General features: G+C 32.4%; 5 protein-coding genes across 11 annotated transcripts; 2 read left to right on the forward strand and 3 right to left on the reverse strand.

Moving 5' to 3' along the window:
• Positions 1–425: 425 nt before the first annotated feature.
• On the reverse strand, positions 426–1,700 carry LOC122538300 (peptidyl-prolyl cis-trans isomerase FKBP4). The gene is made up of 2 exons (XM_043672245.1): positions 1,588–1,700; positions 426–1,427 (listed from the first exon to the last, which is right to left on the reverse strand). The coding sequence occupies exon 2, from the start codon at positions 1,394–1,396 to the stop codon at positions 527–529; it is 870 nt and encodes a 289-aa protein (XP_043528180.1). The 5' UTR covers positions 1,397–1,427; positions 1,588–1,700; the 3' UTR covers positions 426–526.
• Positions 1,701–1,959: 259 nt separating this feature from the next.
• LOC122538301 (retinol dehydrogenase 13-like) lies at positions 1,960–4,002 on the reverse strand. 4 transcript variants are annotated; one of them, XM_043672247.1, is made up of 6 exons: positions 3,792–4,002; positions 3,431–3,596; positions 3,243–3,351; positions 2,779–3,093; positions 2,483–2,690; positions 1,960–2,097 (listed from the first exon to the last, which is right to left on the reverse strand). In XM_043672247.1, the coding sequence occupies exons 2-6, from the start codon at positions 3,461–3,463 to the stop codon at positions 1,995–1,997; spliced, it is 768 nt and encodes a 255-aa protein (XP_043528182.1). In that variant the 5' UTR covers positions 3,464–3,596; positions 3,792–4,002; the 3' UTR covers positions 1,960–1,994. The 4 variants fall into 4 exon arrangements, with proteins under 4 accessions (XP_043528182.1, XP_043528185.1, XP_043528181.1 ...); XM_043672250.1 differs by having other exon boundaries at positions 3,962–3,992; XM_043672246.1 differs by having other exon boundaries at positions 3,773–3,930.
• A 310-nt stretch (positions 4,003–4,312) lies between these two features.
• On the forward strand, positions 4,313–5,958 carry LOC122538302 (regulator of microtubule dynamics protein 1-like). 3 transcript variants are annotated; one of them, XM_043672253.1, is made up of 4 exons: positions 4,313–4,418; positions 4,822–5,019; positions 5,087–5,335; positions 5,410–5,958. In XM_043672253.1, exons 2-4 carry the CDS (start codon positions 4,873–4,875, stop codon positions 5,755–5,757), a joined length of 744 nt encoding a protein of 247 aa, XP_043528188.1. In that variant the 5' UTR covers positions 4,313–4,418; positions 4,822–4,872; the 3' UTR covers positions 5,758–5,958. The 3 variants fall into 3 exon arrangements, with proteins under 3 accessions (XP_043528188.1, XP_043528186.1, XP_043528187.1); XM_043672251.1 differs by lacking the exon at positions 4,313–4,418 and adding an exon at positions 4,442–4,608; XM_043672252.1 differs by lacking the exon at positions 4,313–4,418 and adding an exon at positions 4,480–4,743.
• Positions 5,959–9,047: 3,089 nt separating this feature from the next.
• Positions 9,048–12,411, forward strand: LOC122538303. Its single transcript, XM_043672254.1, has 4 exons — positions 9,048–10,080; positions 10,201–10,245; positions 10,315–10,365; positions 10,606–12,411. The coding sequence occupies exons 2-4, from the start codon at positions 10,230–10,232 to the stop codon at positions 12,363–12,365; spliced, it is 1,827 nt and encodes a 608-aa protein (XP_043528189.1). The 5' UTR covers positions 9,048–10,080; positions 10,201–10,229; the 3' UTR covers positions 12,366–12,411.
• A 145-nt stretch (positions 12,412–12,556) lies between these two features.
• LOC122538304 (protein Wnt-7b-like) lies at positions 12,557–22,540 on the reverse strand. 2 transcript variants are annotated; one of them, XM_043672256.1, is made up of 6 exons: positions 22,383–22,540; positions 20,132–20,203; positions 19,895–19,970; positions 16,611–16,790; positions 13,719–14,034; positions 12,557–13,453 (listed from the first exon to the last, which is right to left on the reverse strand). In XM_043672256.1, the coding sequence occupies exons 2-6, from the start codon at positions 20,134–20,136 to the stop codon at positions 13,302–13,304; spliced, it is 729 nt and encodes a 242-aa protein (XP_043528191.1). In that variant the 5' UTR covers positions 20,137–20,203; positions 22,383–22,540; the 3' UTR covers positions 12,557–13,301. The 2 variants fall into 2 exon arrangements, with proteins under 2 accessions (XP_043528191.1, XP_043528190.1); XM_043672255.1 differs by having other exon boundaries at positions 19,895–19,982.
• Between the last annotated feature and the right edge of the window lie 223 nt (positions 22,541–22,763).

Consider the following 22,763-nt stretch of genomic DNA (forward strand, 5'->3'; position numbering starts at 1 on the left):
TATTTAGATAAAAAATGGTTTTATACATTCTATAAATATTTCTTAATACATTTATTAAATATTTAGTGTAATATAACTTGCAAGTTTTAAGAAATTTATTATCACTTTACTATTACATTCTAAAATAACATTTGTAGTTCTATTATTTTCTGAAAATAGCCTTTCAAAAATGAAAATGCAACATAATAAAAGTGCCAATATATACATTTGAAACTAATTTTTTTAGAGGTATGTATTAATGTAGTTTATTATATTCTTATATTTTGTCAAATAATAAGAAAAATTTTATTCTTCTAACAAATACCATATAAGCTACAAAAGAAGTGAAAGACATGTAAGAATAATTAATAATTATAGATATATAAAATTACAAAATTACATATTATAACAAATTTTTGTTGTAATTTTAAAATAATAAACTATTTGTAATATGTAAATTATTGTAGATAAAAATAAATACTTATTTTTTTATTTACAAAATAAGAAATTTTCATTCATTTTTTCCTTATATTGTCAACACCACTTTTCAAGTTTTGAACATCCTTTTTAGCATATTCTCAAATTTCTGATTTGCTTCTTGTAGTTTCACACTATATATTGAAAGTTGTTCTTTTATTGCTTGATTATGTGGTTCTAAATTAGCAGCATTTTTTAGATCTGCAACAGCTTTCTCCACATCTTTCAAATATCCATGTGCCACTCCTCTTCTATATAATGCCTTGACATTGCTAGATTCTTTGTTCAAAATTTTATTACATAAAGATATTGTATGTTCATAATTTTTGCGATTTAATTGACACCCAGCCATATTGTTGTATAGTACAAGTCTCAAGTTGTAAATATTATTTTCTAATGTCTTATCTAATTCTAAATCTTGTATTGGCTCTAACGTTATCAGAATTTTGCAGGCTTTGCTAAATCTATAAAATGCATCTACATATCTGCCTTCCTTAAATAAACCTACACCTGCCTCTTTATATTTCAAGGCTATTGAATATTTCTCTTCTGGTGTCCATTCCCAAATTGGTTTGTATGGTTGTATTTCATTTAATGTTATCTCAAACTTGATAACTAAACTATTATCAATGCCTTCTAACAACACGTCTACTATAACTAAACTCTTCTCTGAAACCATCATCATTTGTATTGCTCGTTCAATTTGACGATCTATTTCGCAATTAGCTTCACCTATAGTTAAAGTATTTTTACTTCTGTTGTTTAAAATTTCCGAGTTAAATTTGCTTTTCAAATCGTGTACAGATGCGTTGGTGACATTTATGTTTTCAATAATAACTTCACAAGTAGTGCATTCAGTCGGTTTTTTACAGAAAGTGCCAGGCTTTATTATATCTTTCCTCACAATATTATCTGCCGATTTCCATGTTTGAAGTAACATTTTGCCTAATGAATTTTATTGCGACTTTTACCTATGGAGAGTAACATAAATTTTAAATGTCATTTAATGTCATTAACATCAATTTATTAAATTACATATATATATAAATTATCTACATAATATATATATCGTAATATAATATATAATATATATATCGTAATATCGTAATATACATTAACAAATATACGTACTTTTTGATATGTAATGTACTGTTATATATGGAATAAATAACGAAACGTTTCATCTAACCTTTACGACCATGTAAGACGCATAGTTTTAAAATCTAGTTATAATGCGCAGCCGCAGAAATTCATGTTTGTGTAAATCTCAAATAAAATTGAGAATGAAAGAAATATTATTAAATACTTGATTAACAATGATATTAAAAATGATAATATAGTTAATAATAGATAATATAATTTAGGTTAGTATTATATAAAATACCCATATGAAAATTTAACATTTTACAAAAGCAAAATTAAAACTATTTTTAGATAATTCTATGAATATTTTTATATAAACGAATATCATTTATAGAAAAAAAGAAAATAATCTTAGCTATATCAGTTTTATTTAAATTACTTATATTTACATCAGTTTATACATAATTCAATTTAGTCCATTTCTCACTAACTGCCCATAGCCATTTTGCAATTTTATCATTCTTTGCTTCATCTGAAACTTCTGCTATTTTGTTATCACTAAAATCAAAATAAATACTGATAATTATATTCTATTATGTATACATACATATTTATTTAGCTTTAACCCTCCACTAGCATTATAGTTCATTGATCCAAGCAAAAATTTAATTCTTCAGTTTTTCAAATCTTTTCCATCAAATTTTTATTTTTATTGCAAAAGTTGTCAAATTAGAAACTATAATAAATACCTCAGAATTTTTTCAGATTTTTTTTAATGCCCAAAACAACGAATATGTTGAAATGCAGGAAAATGAAAGATTCATAATGCCAATTGTATTAGTGAAGAACCATATTGACAGTTTAGAGGTTTAAATTTCTAGTAAATTATTAATATTTTAAATTAATAAGGTCTATATATATAATAAGGTCTGCTGAATCTTACACAAAATATTCGCCAGTCACATTATCCAAAGATGGATCTAATGCAGCAAATAAAACAGGTTGTGCTCCTTTTCTGGGTGTCTTAATAAATATCCAAGTCAATGAATCTACAAGCCATTTACCTAAACGATGTTGATAAATTGCCATATGTCGCATTATTTCTGTTCGTACAATACCAGGATGAACAGCATTTACTGTAACGCCAGTTCCTATATGATATAAAAGAATAATACACTATTTATTAATTGCATTATTTATTCGGAATTAGGGATTACTTTCTATCAAAAAAAATTAAACCTTTTAATTTATTTGCCAATTCTTTTGTAAATAAAATATTAGCTAATTTGCTCTGTGCATATGCTTCACCAGGCTCATAATTTTTGTCACTATTCAAATCGTCTAATTTAATTTTACCACGTTTGTGTGCAATACTTGAAACATTTACAATCCTTGATGGTGTAGAAACTTTTAAAACATCTAACAACAAATTTGTTAGCAAAAAGTGTCCTATATGATTTACACCAAATTGCATTTCAATTCCTTCTTGCGTATAGTTCTTGGGACATCTCATCACTCCTGCATTATTTATGAGAATATGGAGATTTTTATGCTCTACAATTGAAATAAACAATATACATTATACCAGAAATGTAATTAAAATTTTATTTCTAGTAGTAATGCAGAAAAACAGATGAACTGCATATATTTAATATATATTTAACTTCATTCCATGCTTTAACATGTTGGAATATGTTGTATACCTTTCTTAAATTGCTCTACAAAATCCTTAATACTTTTTTGAGATGCTAAATCACATGGTCTACAATAAACATATTTATTTTTGCTTTCCATTACTATATTCAGACGTGTCTAAAAAAAGAAAAAAAGAATAATTAATTTAATATTTTATTATTATTAAATAGTAATATACTAATAGTAATATTAATACACTTTCACACTTTTCCATATCTCTGCAAGCCATTATAACTTTAGCTTCTCGTTTAGCTAAGTCACGAACTACCTCTTTACCAATTCCAGTATTTGCTCCTGTTACAATAACCACTTTGTCAGTCAACTTTTGTTCATTGTCATATAAATCACCACTGAAATAATCTCTGCAAGATAAAAGAAAATGAATAAAATCAATGAAATATTACTTGTGTTTAAATATGACCATTTACACATTGATTTCAATTTTGCTAACAAGCAATGACCAGGAAATGACAATATTATATTAAATTTTTTATTGATATTTTGAAAAATTTTCTTTAGAAAATGGTGAAGACATTACTTAAGTATATAACCTGTACCAATAACAGTTAAACCGGCTGAATATATGTAAAAAGGTTTTGAAACAGCCGCAAACATTCTTGTAAATACAATAAAATTATAACGACAATTGATAATAAATTCTTAAAAATAATGAATGAGCGTTTAATGGAATATTATATGATATCTTTTTATGTAATACAAATTATACACGTGTATTTTGATGTAAACAGAATTTGATGAAAACTGAATTTATAAGTGTACCATGAAACTATTATACAATAGATTTTCGGTAACATTGGTAAAAATGTAATATTCCATTGTTATATATAACGTTTGTTAATTTTCATATATTATTATTATTATTATTATTATGTTATTTATATTATTTCAATTATATCTAAATTATAATTAATTCGAATTTTTTTTTAATACTATGAAAATCGTAAATATTAGATGATAATTTAAAATTTCGCGAAACTTGCGAAATATTCGCAGAAGGTGAGATATATTTATTGCAAATGTAAAATTATATATTTAATATTGGTCATATGTTAAATGGCAAAACAAATTTTTTACAATCAATCGAATCGAATGTATCAAATTGTCAATCGATATGTGTCAGTGTGTATCGATATGTGTACGTTGTTCCATTTTGTGACGATCTGGTACTGTTGACATTTATTGTTAAATCTCATAATTTGTTATATCTAAACAAATTTTTTATTTTTTATTTTTAAATTATTTTTAAATCAGTTAATTAATATGTCATTACGGAGAAGGTTACTTGCTGTCAGAAATATAAAAACGTTACAAAGAATATTTGTTGACAGAACAATTTTTCAATCCTCACAAAAGGTTTGGAATTATATCTAAGCTCGATTTTATTTACTATATTGTATAACACTTCTAAATTCTATTGCAACCAAAAAAATTTTCTATTTTTAATCAATATTAGTTATAACTTGATAATCTGACTATATTTTCCAAATTGTAAGTTTGTTATTAATGGTGATATTCTATAAATTTTAATGTACTGTACAAAGAAGTCTAATTAATATATATTGTTAGAGAAATAATCAACATACATTAGCAAAGAAATTATGTGCTGGATCATCATTTATGGCCATGGGTATTTGGGGTTTCACGAAAAAGAAAACTGAGAATGAAGCAGTCATAACTACAAAAGAAGTTTTAATAGCAAAAGCTGATGCATTGTACGATCAGGAACAATATCAAGAAATATATGGACTTCTGATAAATTATAAAGTAAGTATATAATTTATATTATTATAATTTTTATGTGTATTTGTACAGAATTAAAAAACTTTTATAGGACAGTGAAGATGTTGAAATTATATGGCGTTTGTGTAGAGCAATGTATAAAATATCTAAGACTAGTAATGAAGTAGATGGAAAGAAGTTAATTTTTGATGCTTGTGATTTAATATTTGAAGCACTTAAAATAAAAGAGGATCATTGGTCGGTACACAAATGGGCATCAATTCTTCTTAATTCTAAGACCTTTTATGAAGGAATAAAAGCTCAAATAAAAGAGTCATATAACATTAAGAAACATATGCTGGTACATTTTTTGATTATATATATAGATATTTGATTCATTAATAGCAAGGAATAATAGAGTATTTAATATTACAGAGAGCAATAGAATTAAATCCAGAGGAACCAACACTTATGTATATGTTAGGCAATTGGTGTTATCAAGTTGCTGATTTAACTTGGTATCAAAGAAAAATTGCGTCAGTGATATTTGGAGAACCGCCTTCATCATCATTTGAGGAAGCTTTGAAATATTTTGAAACTGCAGAAGAAATTGATCCCAATTTTTACAGTCAAAATTTGTTAATGTTGGGGAAGACTTATCTAAAATTAAATCAAAAAGGTCAAGCTTTGAAATACTTAAAAATGACCGTTGAATATCCAGCAAAAAATGAAGATGATCGCGATGCTAAGCAGGAAGCACAAAAATTGTTAAAGAACTTTTGATGGACATTGTATGAATCATAATTATACAATGGATGATTGCACGTAAGGCTTAAATAAGTTTTTAGTTTAAAGGATAAGTTAAAATTAAAATCATTACTTCTGAAGTAGCAATTATTCCTATTTCAAGTAAGATACAATGTAAATTTTACACTAATTAACTATTTTACTTTTATATATACACTGTTACAAAGTTTATATATATATATATAGATACATTTTGCATTACAAAATTGTTTTTTATATATACATATATAAGGTTTTACATATAGATATATCATATATAGATATCGATAACTATGTGAAGGTTTAAGACTGCAATTACGACACATTTTATAAAATAATTTATACATAAATTATAAATAAATTGTACACATATTTTATATATTTTACATAGAAACATGCAAAATATATTCTATGATTCTGTTGTAAAAAATTGCACATATACAGATAATTGCGTGCATAACATACGTGATGGAATTATTAATGCTATTTCCTAATTTAAGTCAGTTAAACAAATTGACAATATAATGTCGGTATATTGTCAATTTAATTAATTAAAATTTTTTTAAAAATAGTTTTAAAGTTGGATTAAGTTATCGTTCAATTTCGGAATCATTATTTCTATCTTCTTCGTTAGTGTTGTAACTATTCTGCCTTATTCCACGCAGCCTATTCCATTCTTCTAAGTAGGTTAATATACGAATATATGCAAGTGTTTCTTGTAGCAGCTCATCACTTACTAGAATTGGTGCTCCTAACATGAGTAACATAATTTTACGATGAATGGTGAAATACGTTGAGTAGTAACCACACGGGCAATCGTAGCGTGCTATTACATGATGCGGTGACATATTATTTATTATATCTTCTAACTGCATTCGTCCAAATATTCTTTTTTCATACGCATGATTTCCGCAGTGATATGGCATTTTCACTAAATTCACAAGATAAACAAGAAATTAAGAAAGAAATATGAACACTTTTCGTTTTGAATGATAGTTGGTTAAAAAATTAAATTCACCGTCTATTTTAAACCAAGTGAAAGTAACGACACTACCAAAAGTACCTTATAATAGTCTTCACTGTGAAGATGATTTTTTGGATAAATAACGTACTTCGATACGATGAATAAATTTCTAGAGCGTAACGTTTTATCTGACTGGAACTGAAAATGTGTGAATAACTAAGCAGTTCGCAGTCTTATATAGTCTGAAGGCAATTTACCTGAACCAAATCTTTTAGGCACAGTTCCGTCTACCTGGACTAAGTACCTAAGTACCTAAACCTCTATTACTTCTTCTGTTTTTCTTGAATGTCGCGCCGATAACGGAGTTATTAACGACGACGGTGCCATTTGTGTATAGTAATTTATGTTTTTGAGATATTTTAATACTCTTTGTATGTCATTTTGAGAAGTCAGGTTTATGTTTGCGTTGATTTCGTATTTCTGTTTTTGGGTTTCTGTGGCGTGGCATTCGTGCAGTATGTGAATTATTGTTAATGGATGGTTATTGCAATGAGTGCAGCTGTGTGGTGTAGTTTTTTTGATTTTGTGTTCATGGGTCAGCTTGGTATGACCGGTTCTTAAGCGTATGATAATCTTAAGCGTTATTCCTTCTTTCCTGTTGTTAAAGTTTGATATTTGCTGGTGAAAGTCTTGAATACTTTTGTGTAGTTGGGTGCGTTTAGTTGTTTTCCATGTATTGTTCCATTCATTTTTTGCTACTTTTTTGCAATGGATTATTTGGTCGTCGCAGGGGATTGGAAGATTGTTGCGATTGTTAGTAAGTGAAGGAACTGTGGCTTCTTTCGCTGCTGCGTCGGCTTTTTCATTTCCTTTTATTCCTTGATGAGCTGAAATCCAGATAACTGTGGCGTTTGTGTTAGGTTGGTTGTGGTTTAGTTCTTGGATGGTGGATATTAGTTGGTTTTCTTGATCATATGATTTCATTAGGGATTTTGTAACGCTCATGGAGTCGGTGTATATGACGATCTGGGGTTCGTTATTTGAGCGTGCATATTTAATGGCTTCCAGGATGGCATAAGTTTCAACTGTGATGATGGATGATAAAGAAGGGAGATTTTGTGTTTTTTTAGCTTTTTCTGTGATAATGGCGTATCCAGCTCCAGTCGTGGGCTCGAGTTACGGTTCTACCATCATCAGATTCCAGGAATTGGATATTCGTAGAGGATTTGGATCCATTTATGCATTTGATTTTTTTCCATACTGCAGATGTTGGTGTTTATGGATTTATTGATGATATGTAGTTTCTCCATGATTGTTTTTTATTTTCTTTAATTATTCTACGGAAGTTGGCGCGTTTCCTTTTGAACTCGGTTAGGTTTTCGTTTGTGGGAAGTTTTTTTGCTCTATTGAAAGCGTGATGACTCTATTGCATGGCGATTTTGCATTCTTCGCTCCATCACGGTACTGGTCTTTTCCTGATTTTTTGCAGTCTGGGAATTCCAAAAGATTTGTCTGCGGCTGAGGTTATGATTTGTTGAAAATTGTTTATTGTTTCGTTGATCCGGGCTGGGTCGAGTTCAGGTTCTGTTTCTTTCTCGGTGAGTTGAAGCATTGATTGAGTTGAACATTATAAGAAACAAGGAGATATATACTATTAAAGAAGATATATAAAATTATATAAATTAGTCCACTTAAGAAAATGAACAATAATTGAGAAGAATATCATTTCAATCTATTCTTAGTCGTCGAATTTTAAAAGTCATTTATTTGCTTTTTTAATTTACGATCTTTAGTAAATAATAATTTATTTCTATTTATCTGTATTTCTATCTGTATATTATCGAAATATTAGAATAGTAGTTGTCTTAAGTGGCAGTTTATACGCACATATTGATAGGGAAATCTTATAATCTACTCGAATACACATACATACATGTCTATATTCAAACGAATAATATAAAAACTTTATACAGACTATATATTAATAAAGATGATTGAATGATGTATCAAATATGTTTTTATTATTTTTTATGCATTAATTACAGTTGCTGTATCGAATACAGTGGAAATATATTAACCGATATAATTATTTGAATTGCTCTAGAAATTAAATTGTAAATATTGGTTTCAAATTTCGAATTTTTTATTATCAAGGAGCAGTATGAAGTTAATATTAATAATAAAGAAAATAATAATAATACCATTATACTGTTCATATTATATACTATTATACAGAGTACGCCAATAATACGTGTTCTCTCATGAAAAAATAAAAAAATGTAAGATATGGAACAAAAATTTTTCATTTGAAGCTCACTTGTTAATCGAGAAAGTTGAATTTGAAAATTTACTTATTATAGAATATCTATGAGACTTTCAAAAACTTTAAATTCATAAAATAAAATTCACATTATATACAAACACGATAAACAATATCTATTGGATAATTAAAGCCTTAAATGAAAAAATTTTATTCTGTTCATGAGAAATCGCTCCATGCCCTTTTATGTATTATCCGGTATTTAGCTAGTTATGTCGAAAAATTATTAATTTTATGAGATATTTTAATCTTAATTCTACATTGTCCATTGTATGAAAGACGAAGAAAGACGGGGACAATACTTTTGTGCTCATACTTTTCTTTTCTTTCGTAAATTCTTACAGATTTTATAAAATTAAAGTTAAAATATCTCCTAAATTAATAACTTTTTTTTATAGAGAATATCAAGCTACATAAATTAACGGATCAAAAATATATCACACGTTTAAAAAAAGTGGAGGTGACAATTTACACTAGATTATAATCCCATTGAAACCATTCATTTCTCATATATTTTTGTACGACGGACAATTTGCATTTTTGTAGTAATTTGCATTTCTGATCAAGATTTGACACTCTGTATACATTACATATATAATTCAAAGGCAGTTATAGTTTGTTTTCCTACTACAGGCAATAACGGCTGGAGTGATTGTCAACAGAAATCAAAACGATAATATTATTAAATGTTACTGGATAATCTTAATATTCATTTAAATGTTTTATTATGTGGTTGTGTTTAAGCATTTGAAAAATAATGTCAGAATGATTAAGAAATAATTAATTAATGTAATTATTGAATTTTGACATGCGGATGACTGCATTCCTGTGTCAGAAAATTTCTAATTTGTAACGCTGGGACGGCGGTATGATCCTCGTTAGATTCAATGATTTCTCCCTCTTTATCGTTGTTTACTTCCAAACATTTATAATCGTTTCAATAATTCTCTAGTGTTCATAGAGCGTCCGCTTTGGAATTTTCGCTTATTTTTAAATTAACTTTCGTTTGTGTTTGTTGTGTATTACAAATTCTGTAGTAAGTACACTATTCTACGTTAATGTATATTTTTCTCCTTACGTTAACATATAATTTCCTTTTTTACTGTCTCGCGCATAATTTCCATGGATATAATAATTTAAAAAAATTTCTTTTTAGGCATTTTTTGCACAGATATATTCATAGAAATGAGTAAACGAGAAGGTAAGAAATCGCAAAATTAAAAATTCTTTTTTCACATTACTTTTTTTTTTTTTGTTTTTTTTTCCACAGGGTTAAAACGAAAAATAAAAGACGACTCATCTGGATCTAGTGACGTTTCAAGTAATTCTTCTATTTGAAATATTTTGAAATTAAATTACTTTCTTAGGAAAGTTCAATGTTTTCCGACTGGAAGAAATGATAAATGAGTCAGAATCAAATCGTAGATCAACAAATTCCGGTTGTTTCCTGAGAAAGTTGACGAGTTTCTTGAGAATTTTAGTTGGAAACGATTTCGTAAACATATTTGGACTTCCAACGCACGATTTACAACAGTAATGTATTATTTTTTTTTTTTTTTAGGAACGGTCGATCCAGTTCCCAAAAAAGAAAAAGTAGACATTGAAACTGAATCTTCGGAAACGACATCGGACGTTTCGCAATTAACGAATGTCGCCCTAATACATACGCCATCATATTCGTCGGAATCTTCGCTGCAATCAAGTTCGAGAGACTTGCCACCTGTAGATTTCGATAGTGATTCGGATGAAATTGAATCTGAGAATGGCGCAGAGGAAGAAATCATCCTGCCATTTAAATTCCTTCATATAACCTTCGAAGAGTCAGATGAAGAATTGGAAGAGCCACCGCTTGCTTCGCAAGTAGTTCACGAGTTTACTAATGAAAATCCTGGCCAGGCTCAGTTTCCATTCAAAGGCACGGCAGGTGTGTTCGCACTCGAATATCCAAAAACACCTATTAAATTTTTCCGACTGATTGCAAATGATGCTTTCTTAACGTGCATTATATCGAGAATTAACTTCTTGGGGAATAAACTGAAGACAAGTGCTATTAAAGAAGAGAAAACATCTCGGTTCCACAATTGGCAACCAATTACGCAGAAAGAGTTTGAAAGGTTTCTAGCCATTATCTATCTAATGGGTCAAATTAAGGCTACTGAATTATCTTGGTACTGGAGGAAGTCCCGAATTTATCAGTGTCCCATCTTTGTCACTGTCATGCCTAAAAGTAGATTTCTGGAGATTCTACACGTATTCCACATCGATTGTAAGTTGGAAGAAGACCAGGATATAGATGAACCTTCGGACCAAATGAATCCTCTTGACATTTTTAATAATAATATGAAAGAAATTTATTATCCAACAAAGGGTCTTACTATTGACGAGTCTGTTATATCGTTCCGATCACAACTTTATTTTCGTCAAAATGCTGCCAGTAAAAAGTGTAAATATGGATTGAAAATATATACGTTAACTGAGCCGATTGGACCGGTATTGAGAATACACACACATTTGCATACAAAAGGCAAGGATAAAATCAATACCGATCAGATTATCCATAAACTTGTTTCCGATTTTGAAGGACGAGGGCATGTTATTTATTTGGATGAGACCTTTGCCAATTACACCCTTGTGAAGAGTTTATTAGAAAAAAAGACATACGCACTAGGAGTACTCAAAAAATCTGGGCTCGATAAACCCGCTGATGTTGTAAATGCTGTTTTGAATACGGGTCAGGTTTTTCAACAGTTCTCCCCTGAAGGCATTTGTCTGATGAAATACAAACACACCGAGAAGGATAGTGTTATCATGATTTCTTCCGAACGACCGGCGACTATGGCGTCAGTGATAATGAAAGGGAAAATGATAGAAAAACCACGAATATTTCTCGATTATAATACAGTAATGGATAGTGCTGAAAGAACTGATGAATTTTTTATGTTTTATCCGTGTGACCTAATAAAGGGACTCCTATTGACAACCAAATTTGCAATCCATATGTTTCAAATAATTCTGTACAATAGTTATCTCTTGTGTTGTCGTTATTATAAAGTGAAATTTTCAAAATTCAGAGACAGCACGATTAAAGCGTTGTTACGTTCTACAGTATCATTAGACCTTGAAACATCATTAAAGCGTGAACTGCAAAGGAATCGAATACATGTGCCAGTAATCGTTGAAGAAGACGAGAAAAAATTTTGCATCGTTTGTCAGAACGAAGGTCAACAGAGAAAAGAAACGAAATTAAAGTGTTCTAATTGTTCGGGTAAACCAGGATTGTGTGTGGACCAATGTTTCAGAAGGTACCATAACTATTATTAGACGCGTAAACAAGTCTTAAAGAAATTCGAAATTCTTTTTTAAAAATATTTTTATTTTCTTTTATATATAATAGTAATAATAATCTTGTGATTGTAAATTATTGTAAATAAATGATTATTCCAGCAGATGTTCGTATCTTTAACAGTCTACCACTTTTAGCGAAAAGGAAATTATTATGTAGATTGTGTTTAACCAATTTAGATAGAGCGACGAATATTTATTCTCTATTTTTATCTCTTATATCATTTTCTAATATGTATAGATTCAAAGGTTGTTCAATGATCGATTTATCGAAATTACCTTAATCACCGAGACATTTCCATCCAATATTATCAGACTGATTCATTCAATCTTTCTTAATATTTCAAAATGGTAACTCAAGTTCTTCCAATATCTCAAAGCTACCTTTCATGAAATATTCGACAATTTGCATTTCGTCCATCTGTCGCGTTTTATCGTTTCGTATCATGAACATACAAACTAAATATCGACATGTCCCTTACGTTGTCTAACGTCGTTTCTACAATTACATATTATCGACTATCGTGTTAAATAACAAGAGCTTTACAAAACTTACGAAAATTTTGCTGTTCGTTCTTCGCATTTCATCGCATAATATCATGAATATACAGACTAAATATCGATATACCGTTTCTTCATATCGTCTCTACAATTACACAGTATCAGCCATCACGATGGCGTATCTATCATTATCGTACGTATATAAATCGATTGAGTTAAGCAAAAAAAGGAACGCTCTGTCAATTATATCATTATTAGAGAGGCATTATGTCGAGGCCGATGTTTCGGATCGTTTCTGACAGAGCGCGACAGAGCTCGCGACAGATCTCGTCAGTGGAGAAATTCTCTTCATAAATTGTTATAACGTCTATCATGTATATTTACATGTCCAAGATTGCAAATACGTTCGAATGTTTATTTGCACGTGTACTCCTCGGTACGTTCAGTGCACGTTTCACAATGCACGCGGCAACACCAGTGAAATTTGCATCTGCACTGCCACGTTCTCGTGAATTGGTGCGTGTTGTAGCCACGTCCACAGCACATTAGGTCGCATCCGTCCGTACCTGAAAAATCAACCAATTTCGAGGAGCGACAATTTTACTTTTTACTCTCTTCGAAAATAATTGAAAAATTGCAAGCTAGACAGAAAATTCATACTTTGAATATTCTATACTTTTCGAGTGTGAAAAATTCGCAGTTTAATGACTATTTTTATGACCCGAAGGAGTGAGTCTTTCAAAAGTATAATCCGATTGAAGTAATCCATCAACGTCAGAATGAACAATGTATGAGACAATGTTGGATACGACACAGCGTATAATAATTTACCTTTGCTAGTACGATTACAATATCTGCCTTGAGTTCCCAGGCTACCTTGGGATAAGTCTGGCTCGCAGTAATTTGGGGATGGTTGCAGAAAGACCAATTCGCTTCTCTTTGGAATCCTCTTCTGTCCCACGCTCAATCCACCGTTCGATTTAGTCCTCTTCAATACTAAATGTGGCCTCCTCGGTCTCGTGGCTTTCTTCGGTGGTTGCCGGTCGTGTCGGGACTTTCCAACGTCGTTCGGTTTCCCCTGAGTTTTCGCATCGTTCCCCAAAATCGGCACTATTTCCGCCGACGTTGAATGCAACGCGTCTAAACTCTACGAGAAATATAAATTGTCATCTGTGAGTTTTCACTTTTCGCGCAGTCTCAACTCTTTCGTACAGTTAGAATCTATCTGATACAGATCGTTTCTAGTTTATAGTATTTATTGCATTTCGTTGTTCGTTTTCTTACATCTTTGTTTCTACAGTTTTTGGAAACCAGTTGGAAAAATTCTACCTGACCTGTGTAATAATATGACAAAATCTTTGGCGATATTGGAAATTTGAAAAATGATTATTTACATGACGCATCATCTTATTCGACTCGAGAACAAGTAGATAATTTTTCTCTAAATTATTTGATTATTTAATTTACTTCAAATAAATAATTTCTTATTTCATTTTATATCTGTTCTTTTTTTCAAATCATTTTTCAAATGGTTTCTAATTGTATAAACCTCATCTTCTGTAGAGATTATTAATTGGTTATTTTAATTAAAGATTATTTGCAAATGATCTATCTGATTTTAGATCCAGGAGAAGTTACTTTTCGTATATTAATTTATCTTTCAAGTGAAAACAAGAAATGAGTGGAAATGATTCGTTACTTCAAATCGTTATATTTTATCTTTGTTCCAGATAAAATTGCCGAAACCTGCAGGGGAAAAAAAATTCTCTTTTCGGAGTACAATTTCTAATTTCGAAAAATTTCACTGTGAAAAGACGGCGAGGTTACTGATCGATCGTACAAAAAAACATTCATACCGATCGAGACTCAATAGATCGATAAGACGCAAATTTGAAAGTCAAAGTTAAAATCGTGAGTAGTGAAATTATCCTTAACAAACTGCTCTCTGTAACTTTGCAGAGAATTTTCATTTCTGCCAGACGTTCTGTTACCACTTACTTACAGTGGGGAGTAAAATTGAACCAGTGAACGTGTTTTTGTAGAAAATATTAATTTATTTACATATTCTAATAAGGAACGAAAGGAACTTGTTACACATAATAATTAACACTTGCTTTACTATAACAAACGTATAACAATTCTACAACATTTTCTTTAATTTAGCAGTAACATAATTTTTGTTGCGACTCAATTATGCACCACCCAAAAAATAATAGAGATTCGGAGTTTTATAAATGTTTAATACTTTGTTCATAAGCCTTTTGTACTTAAAACGGCTGCAATTCGTCTAGGCATACTCTCCACTAAATTTTTACATACTCCTAGAGGAATTGCGTACCACTGCTCTTCGATTCTTTCCCCATAATTTGTCGAGAATTCTTGGAGGGGATTCATATTCGTCCCGTAATTGTTTTTTTAGTATTGCCCAGAGATTTTCTATAGGACTCAGTTCTGAACTTTGAGCTAGCCAGTCCAGAACCTGAAATGGTTGCAATTTCAACCATTCTTGCACGCTTTTTGCCATGTGCTTCTCTATCGTGCTGAAACACGATATTTCTTTCATCGATTGGCACACTTTCTATTGTTTCACGTAATTTTATATCCAAAATTTCTTTGTACATATGCTGGTTCATTTTGCCCTTAATGATCCAACACCATACATTGTCAGACATCCGCAGAGCATAACAGATCCACCTCCAAATTTTATAGTTTCATTTACGTGTCGCTTTTGTAGCGATTCACCCTTCCGGATTAATGCCCATTGTCGTCATCAGACAAAAATCAGTTAATTTTAGACTCATCTGGCCATACGACTCGTTCCTAGTCATCTACTGACCAATGTATATTTATATTTTTTCGCAAAAGCTATACGAGCTTTAATGTTTTTCTTGCTTAACTTCGGTTTGTCTTTCTTCTCAATTACTTTAAAATTCATCTCCTTCAGAGACCGTCGTACAGTCCAGCGACTGCAACGTACTCCTGCCCCGTTTTCTAATAATTTCCCTGATTTTGCTATTTTTGAAGACACGAATCGTATGAGACTTCTCTCATCTTGTGCTGATAGTATCTTCAGAAGGTCTACGAATATCGTCACAATATTTTTTTTCTTTGTAGACTGAGCTACTAGACTGAGATACTAGATACGTTTTACATATTTCGCAGGTCGATATATCTTTCTTCAATAAGGGAATAATTGCATCTCGAACGTTTCTCGTTATACGTTTCAGTACGATGAAATATTCAGTTCAGATAAGTTGCTTCCAACGATTTGAAACTGTTGTTGATACGCTTTTATAAGACCATTGTTTATCGAATGATACAATCATCGATCTTCGCGCAGAAGCAAACGTAAAGAATACATAAACAACAAACATTCGGTGCAAAAGATTCGAGTCAGAAATATAAATGAGTAGCTGGGAAACGAAAACGAGTAGAAAAAAATTGTTACTTGCTTAATTGCAGTGAAACAACTGTTAATTTAATGTATGCAACAGATTCTTTTTATTCTCCATTACAATGCATAAATGATTTATTATTACCTGCAACAGTACATACATTGGTTCAATTTTGCTCCTCACTGTGTTTCCACGTATATGCATATCCACAGAACGTAATGTAAAAATGGGCGTATCGCACGTAGCGACGTGATCATTTAGCAATCTCGCACAGGATGATCACACGTTGCTTTGCGGCAACGTCGACCCACTTTTTGCGGGGAATTACCTGCATCGTCGGTGGTGGCGGCGGGGTAATCGCTATCACCGGCCTGGCTCTGTAATACTTTTTCATCAGTGCGTCGCCGATCTGACGAAAACTAGGTAAGGTCCGCCAGCAAGTTCTCACGGTGCACGAGCCGGACACGCCGTGACATTTGCATTCCGTTTGCAGCAGAGCCTTAACTATCTGCAACGAAACAATATTCGTAATAATACGTAACATGCCATTTATAACGGCCTGCATCTCCCTCGTCTTTTATTCGACGAGTTAGCGACCGAATGCAATCAACGTCAGCGTGTAATCGCAAGTCGTTGATGCGAGAATACGAAATGATTCCGAATTGGAGAGACTTTGAATTAATTTTCTTTTTTTCAAATAAATTCCATTAATTAATTTTTTTAAAATTACAATCTGCTGGCAGTTGTAGGTTTGATCATTCTATTATGCATCTTTGTTCTTTGGCAAGAATTTTGAAATTTGTATTTGTGAGGGGAACGTGGATTCCAAAAATTCAAAAATAACAGCTGTTTTTAAAATTTGTATGCATTTCGCAAAGATCGGCCGCTAATTGATTGTTGCGATACACTTTTCTTTGCTTTTGTATTGTTAGGTCACAATACAGTCATTGTCGTAACAAACACATTAAGTTCGAATTCAACGTGCTTACATATTAAAAAAAAAAAGAAAAAAAAAAGTTCAATCGTGCAAAGGCTCAGTGATTAGGAAGGTACACGAATACTCCCTCTCGCACATTTATTAGTTCTAATATTTGCTCTATTATTGCTAAATGTGGTAATAAACTAGTAATTAATAGCTGTTTGATCAAACAAGATCAGAGGATTAAAGTGGACAAAGCTGGAAAAATTTTGCAACTTCACAATAAATTCCGACCATTGCTGTCTGAATTATCATCGTTTCTGAGGGAAGAACAACGAGATTAGAACTCGCTCGATGGAACATTTGACGCATGAGACGTTTCTCCGTCTCCCTGGTTCATTGTGCATGTCCAGAGGTCGATAAGTATGCTCAGAAAACTGGTTTACATTTCGAATTATCGAGCGACCCGCGAGGGGCGGGTGCAGGAGGTGGGTTGAAAAAAATCGTCTGGAGCATAAAGTATGCGGTGCGGCGAGGCGATCGACGTTAAGAATAAATCGTCAGCAGGCGCGCGCGTGCACAGGATCGTACGTGCACGCCAACACGAAATTATGCGCGTTTTTATTGCCGCAGCGATAATAAAGCCGAACGGAGAAGACGAAAACCTTCGTTGGAAAAGGGAAGAAACTTTCCCCAATTATGACGCCCACCATTTACGCGCCCTGCCTGCCACAAGACGCCATCCTTCCGTACTAATTTTTCATTTGCGCTTGCCTCAAAATTAATTTGCCATCTACTCTGGAAAATTAATATTCTCGCCCGAAGGAAACGAAGCGAGCAATAATCTTTTCGAATAGCCATTTCGTTCGAAGAACAGACACGAATTCTTTCACGGCTGAATTCTTTCTTGGACTATGTAAGAAAAAAAAGAAAGAAAGAAAAATAGATATTTTTTGTGAATTAAGATACAGAGTATTCGAATAATATGTAAATAAACGCCGACTTATACAAGCCGCAAGTGGCTGAAAATCTAGCGATTTTCTATGTTAGGCAGAGTGCGGAACATCGCCTAGGATGGGTGACCGTCCAGCCTAGCAAGTAGTTATAACAACAAGCGTCTGGAGTTAGGGATCGTTGCCATAAACCCCACTGATGAGTTTAGGCAGCGACTCTGAGACAAAACGCACAACCTTTCCTTATCTTATCCACTTCCTACATTCGTTCCATCCCGAACATTAACCTTCATCCTCTCACTAATTGTAAATAGAATGTTAAATATGTAGATACCATGGTATTACTAATTTTTAATCCCTTCAAATAGATTTATTAGATTCGGATTGGAAATATTTACAGATTTGTTGTTTTAGTTGAATGATAATATTTTGAAGGCAATATCAGGACTGGAAGATCCTTAACATTGAAGATCACTGGATAAATTTAGTATCTGGCAGAAAAAAAAAAAAAGGATTTCATGTTACAAATAGTGCAAAAGTAAAAAAATTTCATGCCGCTGAAAAGAGAAGGGCGAGATACAATCGAAGTGTTGCAGGTTCTATTATCGATAAAATCAATAATGTCCCTCATTTTCGCAACGGCAACCGTAATTTCCTACGGAAGAATTTCGTGATAGAGAACAGTTGCGTTATTATAAAAGACGGCCGCGTATAAATTCCAGGAATGAAGGCTGCACTTAGCAGTTCTTAGCCGTCATTTGTGCGTTCCCCTATTCTCTTATACCTGTTATTACTAGAGAACCAGTTGGATTATAGGATTGCACAAAAGAGTGAGCCGAACGTTTTACAGAAAATTTCTGAAATAGGGGAAATCTAGTTTGGCCAATTGCACAAAGAAAATAGTTCCTCTGATTTAAAATAAAATTGGAACGCTCTTTTAATAAAGGGTAGTAATCATAATCTCTTTCCATTATGATGTATTTTTCATTATATTTTCAGAGAAGTGATATTTTTAATTAAAATTGTGTGGAAAATATTTCACCAGAAGATATACATATAGATACGCATATAAAAGAAATAGAAGATAAATCTACATAGAAGATAAAAATTTGTTAATTTATTAGAGAGATTTGGAGATTAAATAATCAAGGCCAAGTACGTACATTTAATTTAATAAACACTTCAGGCTAAATTTGATTTGAACGCACGCTGTTTACACAGCCCTACAACGATCAAATCTGTTTACTCTTCTCAGTGACTAAATCTACATTTGAATATTATATTATTTTATAATTATATTGTAGAAAATTTCACATTTTAATTGTTTATATATAAAAAATATAAAAAAATTATTTTTATATTATTGCGAGAGGACTCGCAGAAAACGTGGATTCTAAAAATTCAAAAGCAACAGCTGCTTTTGAAATGACTGTTGCCTCCCCAAGGACGTGGCGGTTGAGCGATACACTTTCTTTGCTGTTATTGTTAAAATAATACAGTCTTGGTCGTAAACGGACGATTGGTAACCTGACAAACACGTTAAGTTCGAATTCAACCTGTTTTTACATCGTACATACTTCGTGTTTCGTTTTACATTATATACATCGGCAAGCCATCTTAAAAAATCTGGGCCGTCACAAAAATCACAAACTGCAGGTTTCACCGCTCCTGGCTGTTTTCGCGCGTTAAAAAAAAAAAAAAAAAAAACGATTTCATCAACTGGCGACTGATATTACTCACCTTTCGTCCTGCCTTATTGTTATGAAGGTTCATCAGGCTCCTCGCGTCACCCTCGACCTCCCTCGCATCCAGAAACCTACGCGCGAACCTAACATTAAATTGTAATATTAAAATGCATGCGTGTATAACAACTGTCGTGACGTACAGCGTCGTCATGGAGGTTCTACACGCACGTGACACGTGCAAAGAGGGACCGGCGACGAATTCATTACGGATCGTCGAATTAATAGCCTTTACCTCATCCCGTAGGTGACGTCCGCGCTGCAACCGCCCCATTCCCAACCGTTTGCCGGCAACTCCTTCCTCGTCCTGCGGAAAAAAAAGAACAGCCAAACTTTGACGAAGAGGCGAACTCGTTAAATCGGAAATAAGATAGGCGCGCGTCGATACATTTCTACGTCATTCTCTGTTGCGTGCAATTTTGCTCACCGGAGGATCGTTACTTGTTGCAAAGTTGCCATAATCACCGCGACGAAAGAATAGATTCGACGAAGAGGAAGGTACTATTTTATCCCCCGTTTTCTAAAAATTTCTTCTTAATAGCAGAAAGATTGAATACGTTGGTACTGATAGAGTTTTTGACGAGAATTGCTTGAAGCAATTCGTTGCTGAATTAAAAAAAAATATATATATATATATCGTTTGTTGGAAATCATCGGGGAATGTTATATTTCACAGGCTAATGAAACGTAGAACTTTTGTTCAATAATTGAAATGAATACGATAATTGAAAAGTGGAATTTTTATTGAATGAAAATTCTACTTTTGATTAATTAATCTCGCGATTTTATAGCTCTCGACAAGATCCACCGATAATCACAGAATCACAATTCCGCGCAACAGAAGAACTAGAACAATGATGGCGAACCTATGAGGCGTCAGACACTGACCCACGCAGCCTTTTTAAATGACCCACGCGTTGATTTTTATAAACTTGTCATCATATATATATAAGGATTTCAATTATTTTTTAAACCCCTCTTTTCAAAAAATGTTAAGAAAATTACAAGTGTTCGGTTAGAGCTTAAAAGTGAGAAATAAATGCATAATTGTGTTTTATGGTGAATTTACGACTTGGTTGTTTGTACATATAGGTATTTTAAGTCTTCAATATTGTACGAGTTACTTATGTCCAAAAAATTTTATATAGCGCTTACGATTAAACAGATGGAATAAACACTAAAAAACACACTAGATCCCATTCTCAGAATGGGTAGCTTTGCTAGATTTTTATATAATAAAAGAGAGAACAGACAATAAAAAATATTAAAAAATAAAGTATATATATCGAATGTATAGTGCAGGGGTGACTGGGCATGATGTCACCCCTTTTATATCAATTTTTCGACGTCGACATTTATTCTTTGCTTTTCACTTGCAAAAGTAAAAGTTGTCAAACAAAAAGGAAACGTGAACTGTTTAAAGGGTTATAAAAGTGAGAACCAAAAAAAAGTAGTTTTTTAACCATCCTCCCCTCCCTTTTCCAAGTGACGCCACTGACTTAGTGACTCGCGAGCTAGTACTAAAACAAATAATGAACAAAATTTGAGCTGCTTCTCAAAAAGGTTCGTCACTGAACTAGAATAATCATCGAATACGCTTTCAAGCGTAGAGAACCCGAAATAACGAGACGATTTCGGATCGAGTTGGAAAAAGTTCAAGAGGGATAGCATTAGAGTTGGGCATTATTCGAATAAAATTTTATTCGTATAACATTTTGAATAAATTCTTCGAATAAAATTTCATTCGAAATATTTACTGAAATAATATAAAGAAAAAGAGTCGGGAGTAGTTTTCTTTTTTCAATTTTGGTTTATTCAATAAATTTGCTTTGCTTTTAACATTTAATAAAGCGGAATTTACTTTACGACCAACATTTACAAACAAATGATAACGTAGAAATTCTTGTACTACAACATTTTACAGATAATAGAAATGATTACACATCTCTGAACGCATATACCGTAATTAAAAATATATTTTTGAAGTATAACACTCCTTCGCCATCTTCTGCTCCAGTAGAACGTTTGGTTTCATTTGCAACGACAACAAACTCGCCTAAAGCAAACAGATTAACTAACAAAATGTTCGAACAAAAAATTGTACTAAAAATTCATTAAATAAACCAAAATTGTGAAGAAAGGATTCCTGACTCTTTTTCTTTATATTATTTCAGTAAATATTTCGAAGAAAATGTTATTCGAATAATCGTGTGCTCGAATAAGCTTTGTTCGAACAAAATTTATTCGTAAATGTCGAATAATTTATTCGAAATTTCATTTGAAATGTTAATCGAATAATGCCCATCTCTGATCCTATCCCCCTTGAACTTTTCCCAACTCGATCCAAGATCGTCGGGCTACCCGCCCAAGCCTTTGTGTAAGCCCGACCCTAATCCGAAATTTCGGGTATCCGCACACACCTAGCGTAGAGTTCATTTTTACGACCGGCGTGAATGAAATGCAAGAGGCAAATACACGAAGTTTACCTAACGGTGGGTTCGCAACCACAGGCGGTGATGTTGCCCCTGCTGCAAGCTGCGGTCACCGCGTACGTCACACCCGCCGAACTTATTGCGTACGTGAAAGCTGCTTCCCTGCTTCCTGAAATAGATCAGTGAGAAAATTTCCTGTTAGATCTTAGCGTCGAAGCTGGTCTGTCCAGTTTGCTGGACAGGTGTTACAGAGGGATTTAAAAGGCTTGGGGCGAGACTAGTCGGGGCAAAGTTTGCGAGAGTTAAGAGAGGCGGCGTCATCCTCGGGGCAATGCAAACGGGGACAGGGATTTTGTGAAAGGAACTGTTGATTGTTTGTTCTGTGCACCTGAATGTTATTTATTGTTTTTGAGTTTACTTATGCCTGCTGTCTAA

The sequence above is a fragment of the Frieseomelitta varia genome, unplaced genomic scaffold (genome assembly GCF_011392965.1).
Source record: "Frieseomelitta varia isolate USP_RPSP 00005682 unplaced genomic scaffold, Fvar_1.2 scaffold_980, whole genome shotgun sequence".
Taxonomy (NCBI): domain Eukaryota; kingdom Metazoa; phylum Arthropoda; class Insecta; order Hymenoptera; family Apidae; genus Frieseomelitta; species Frieseomelitta varia.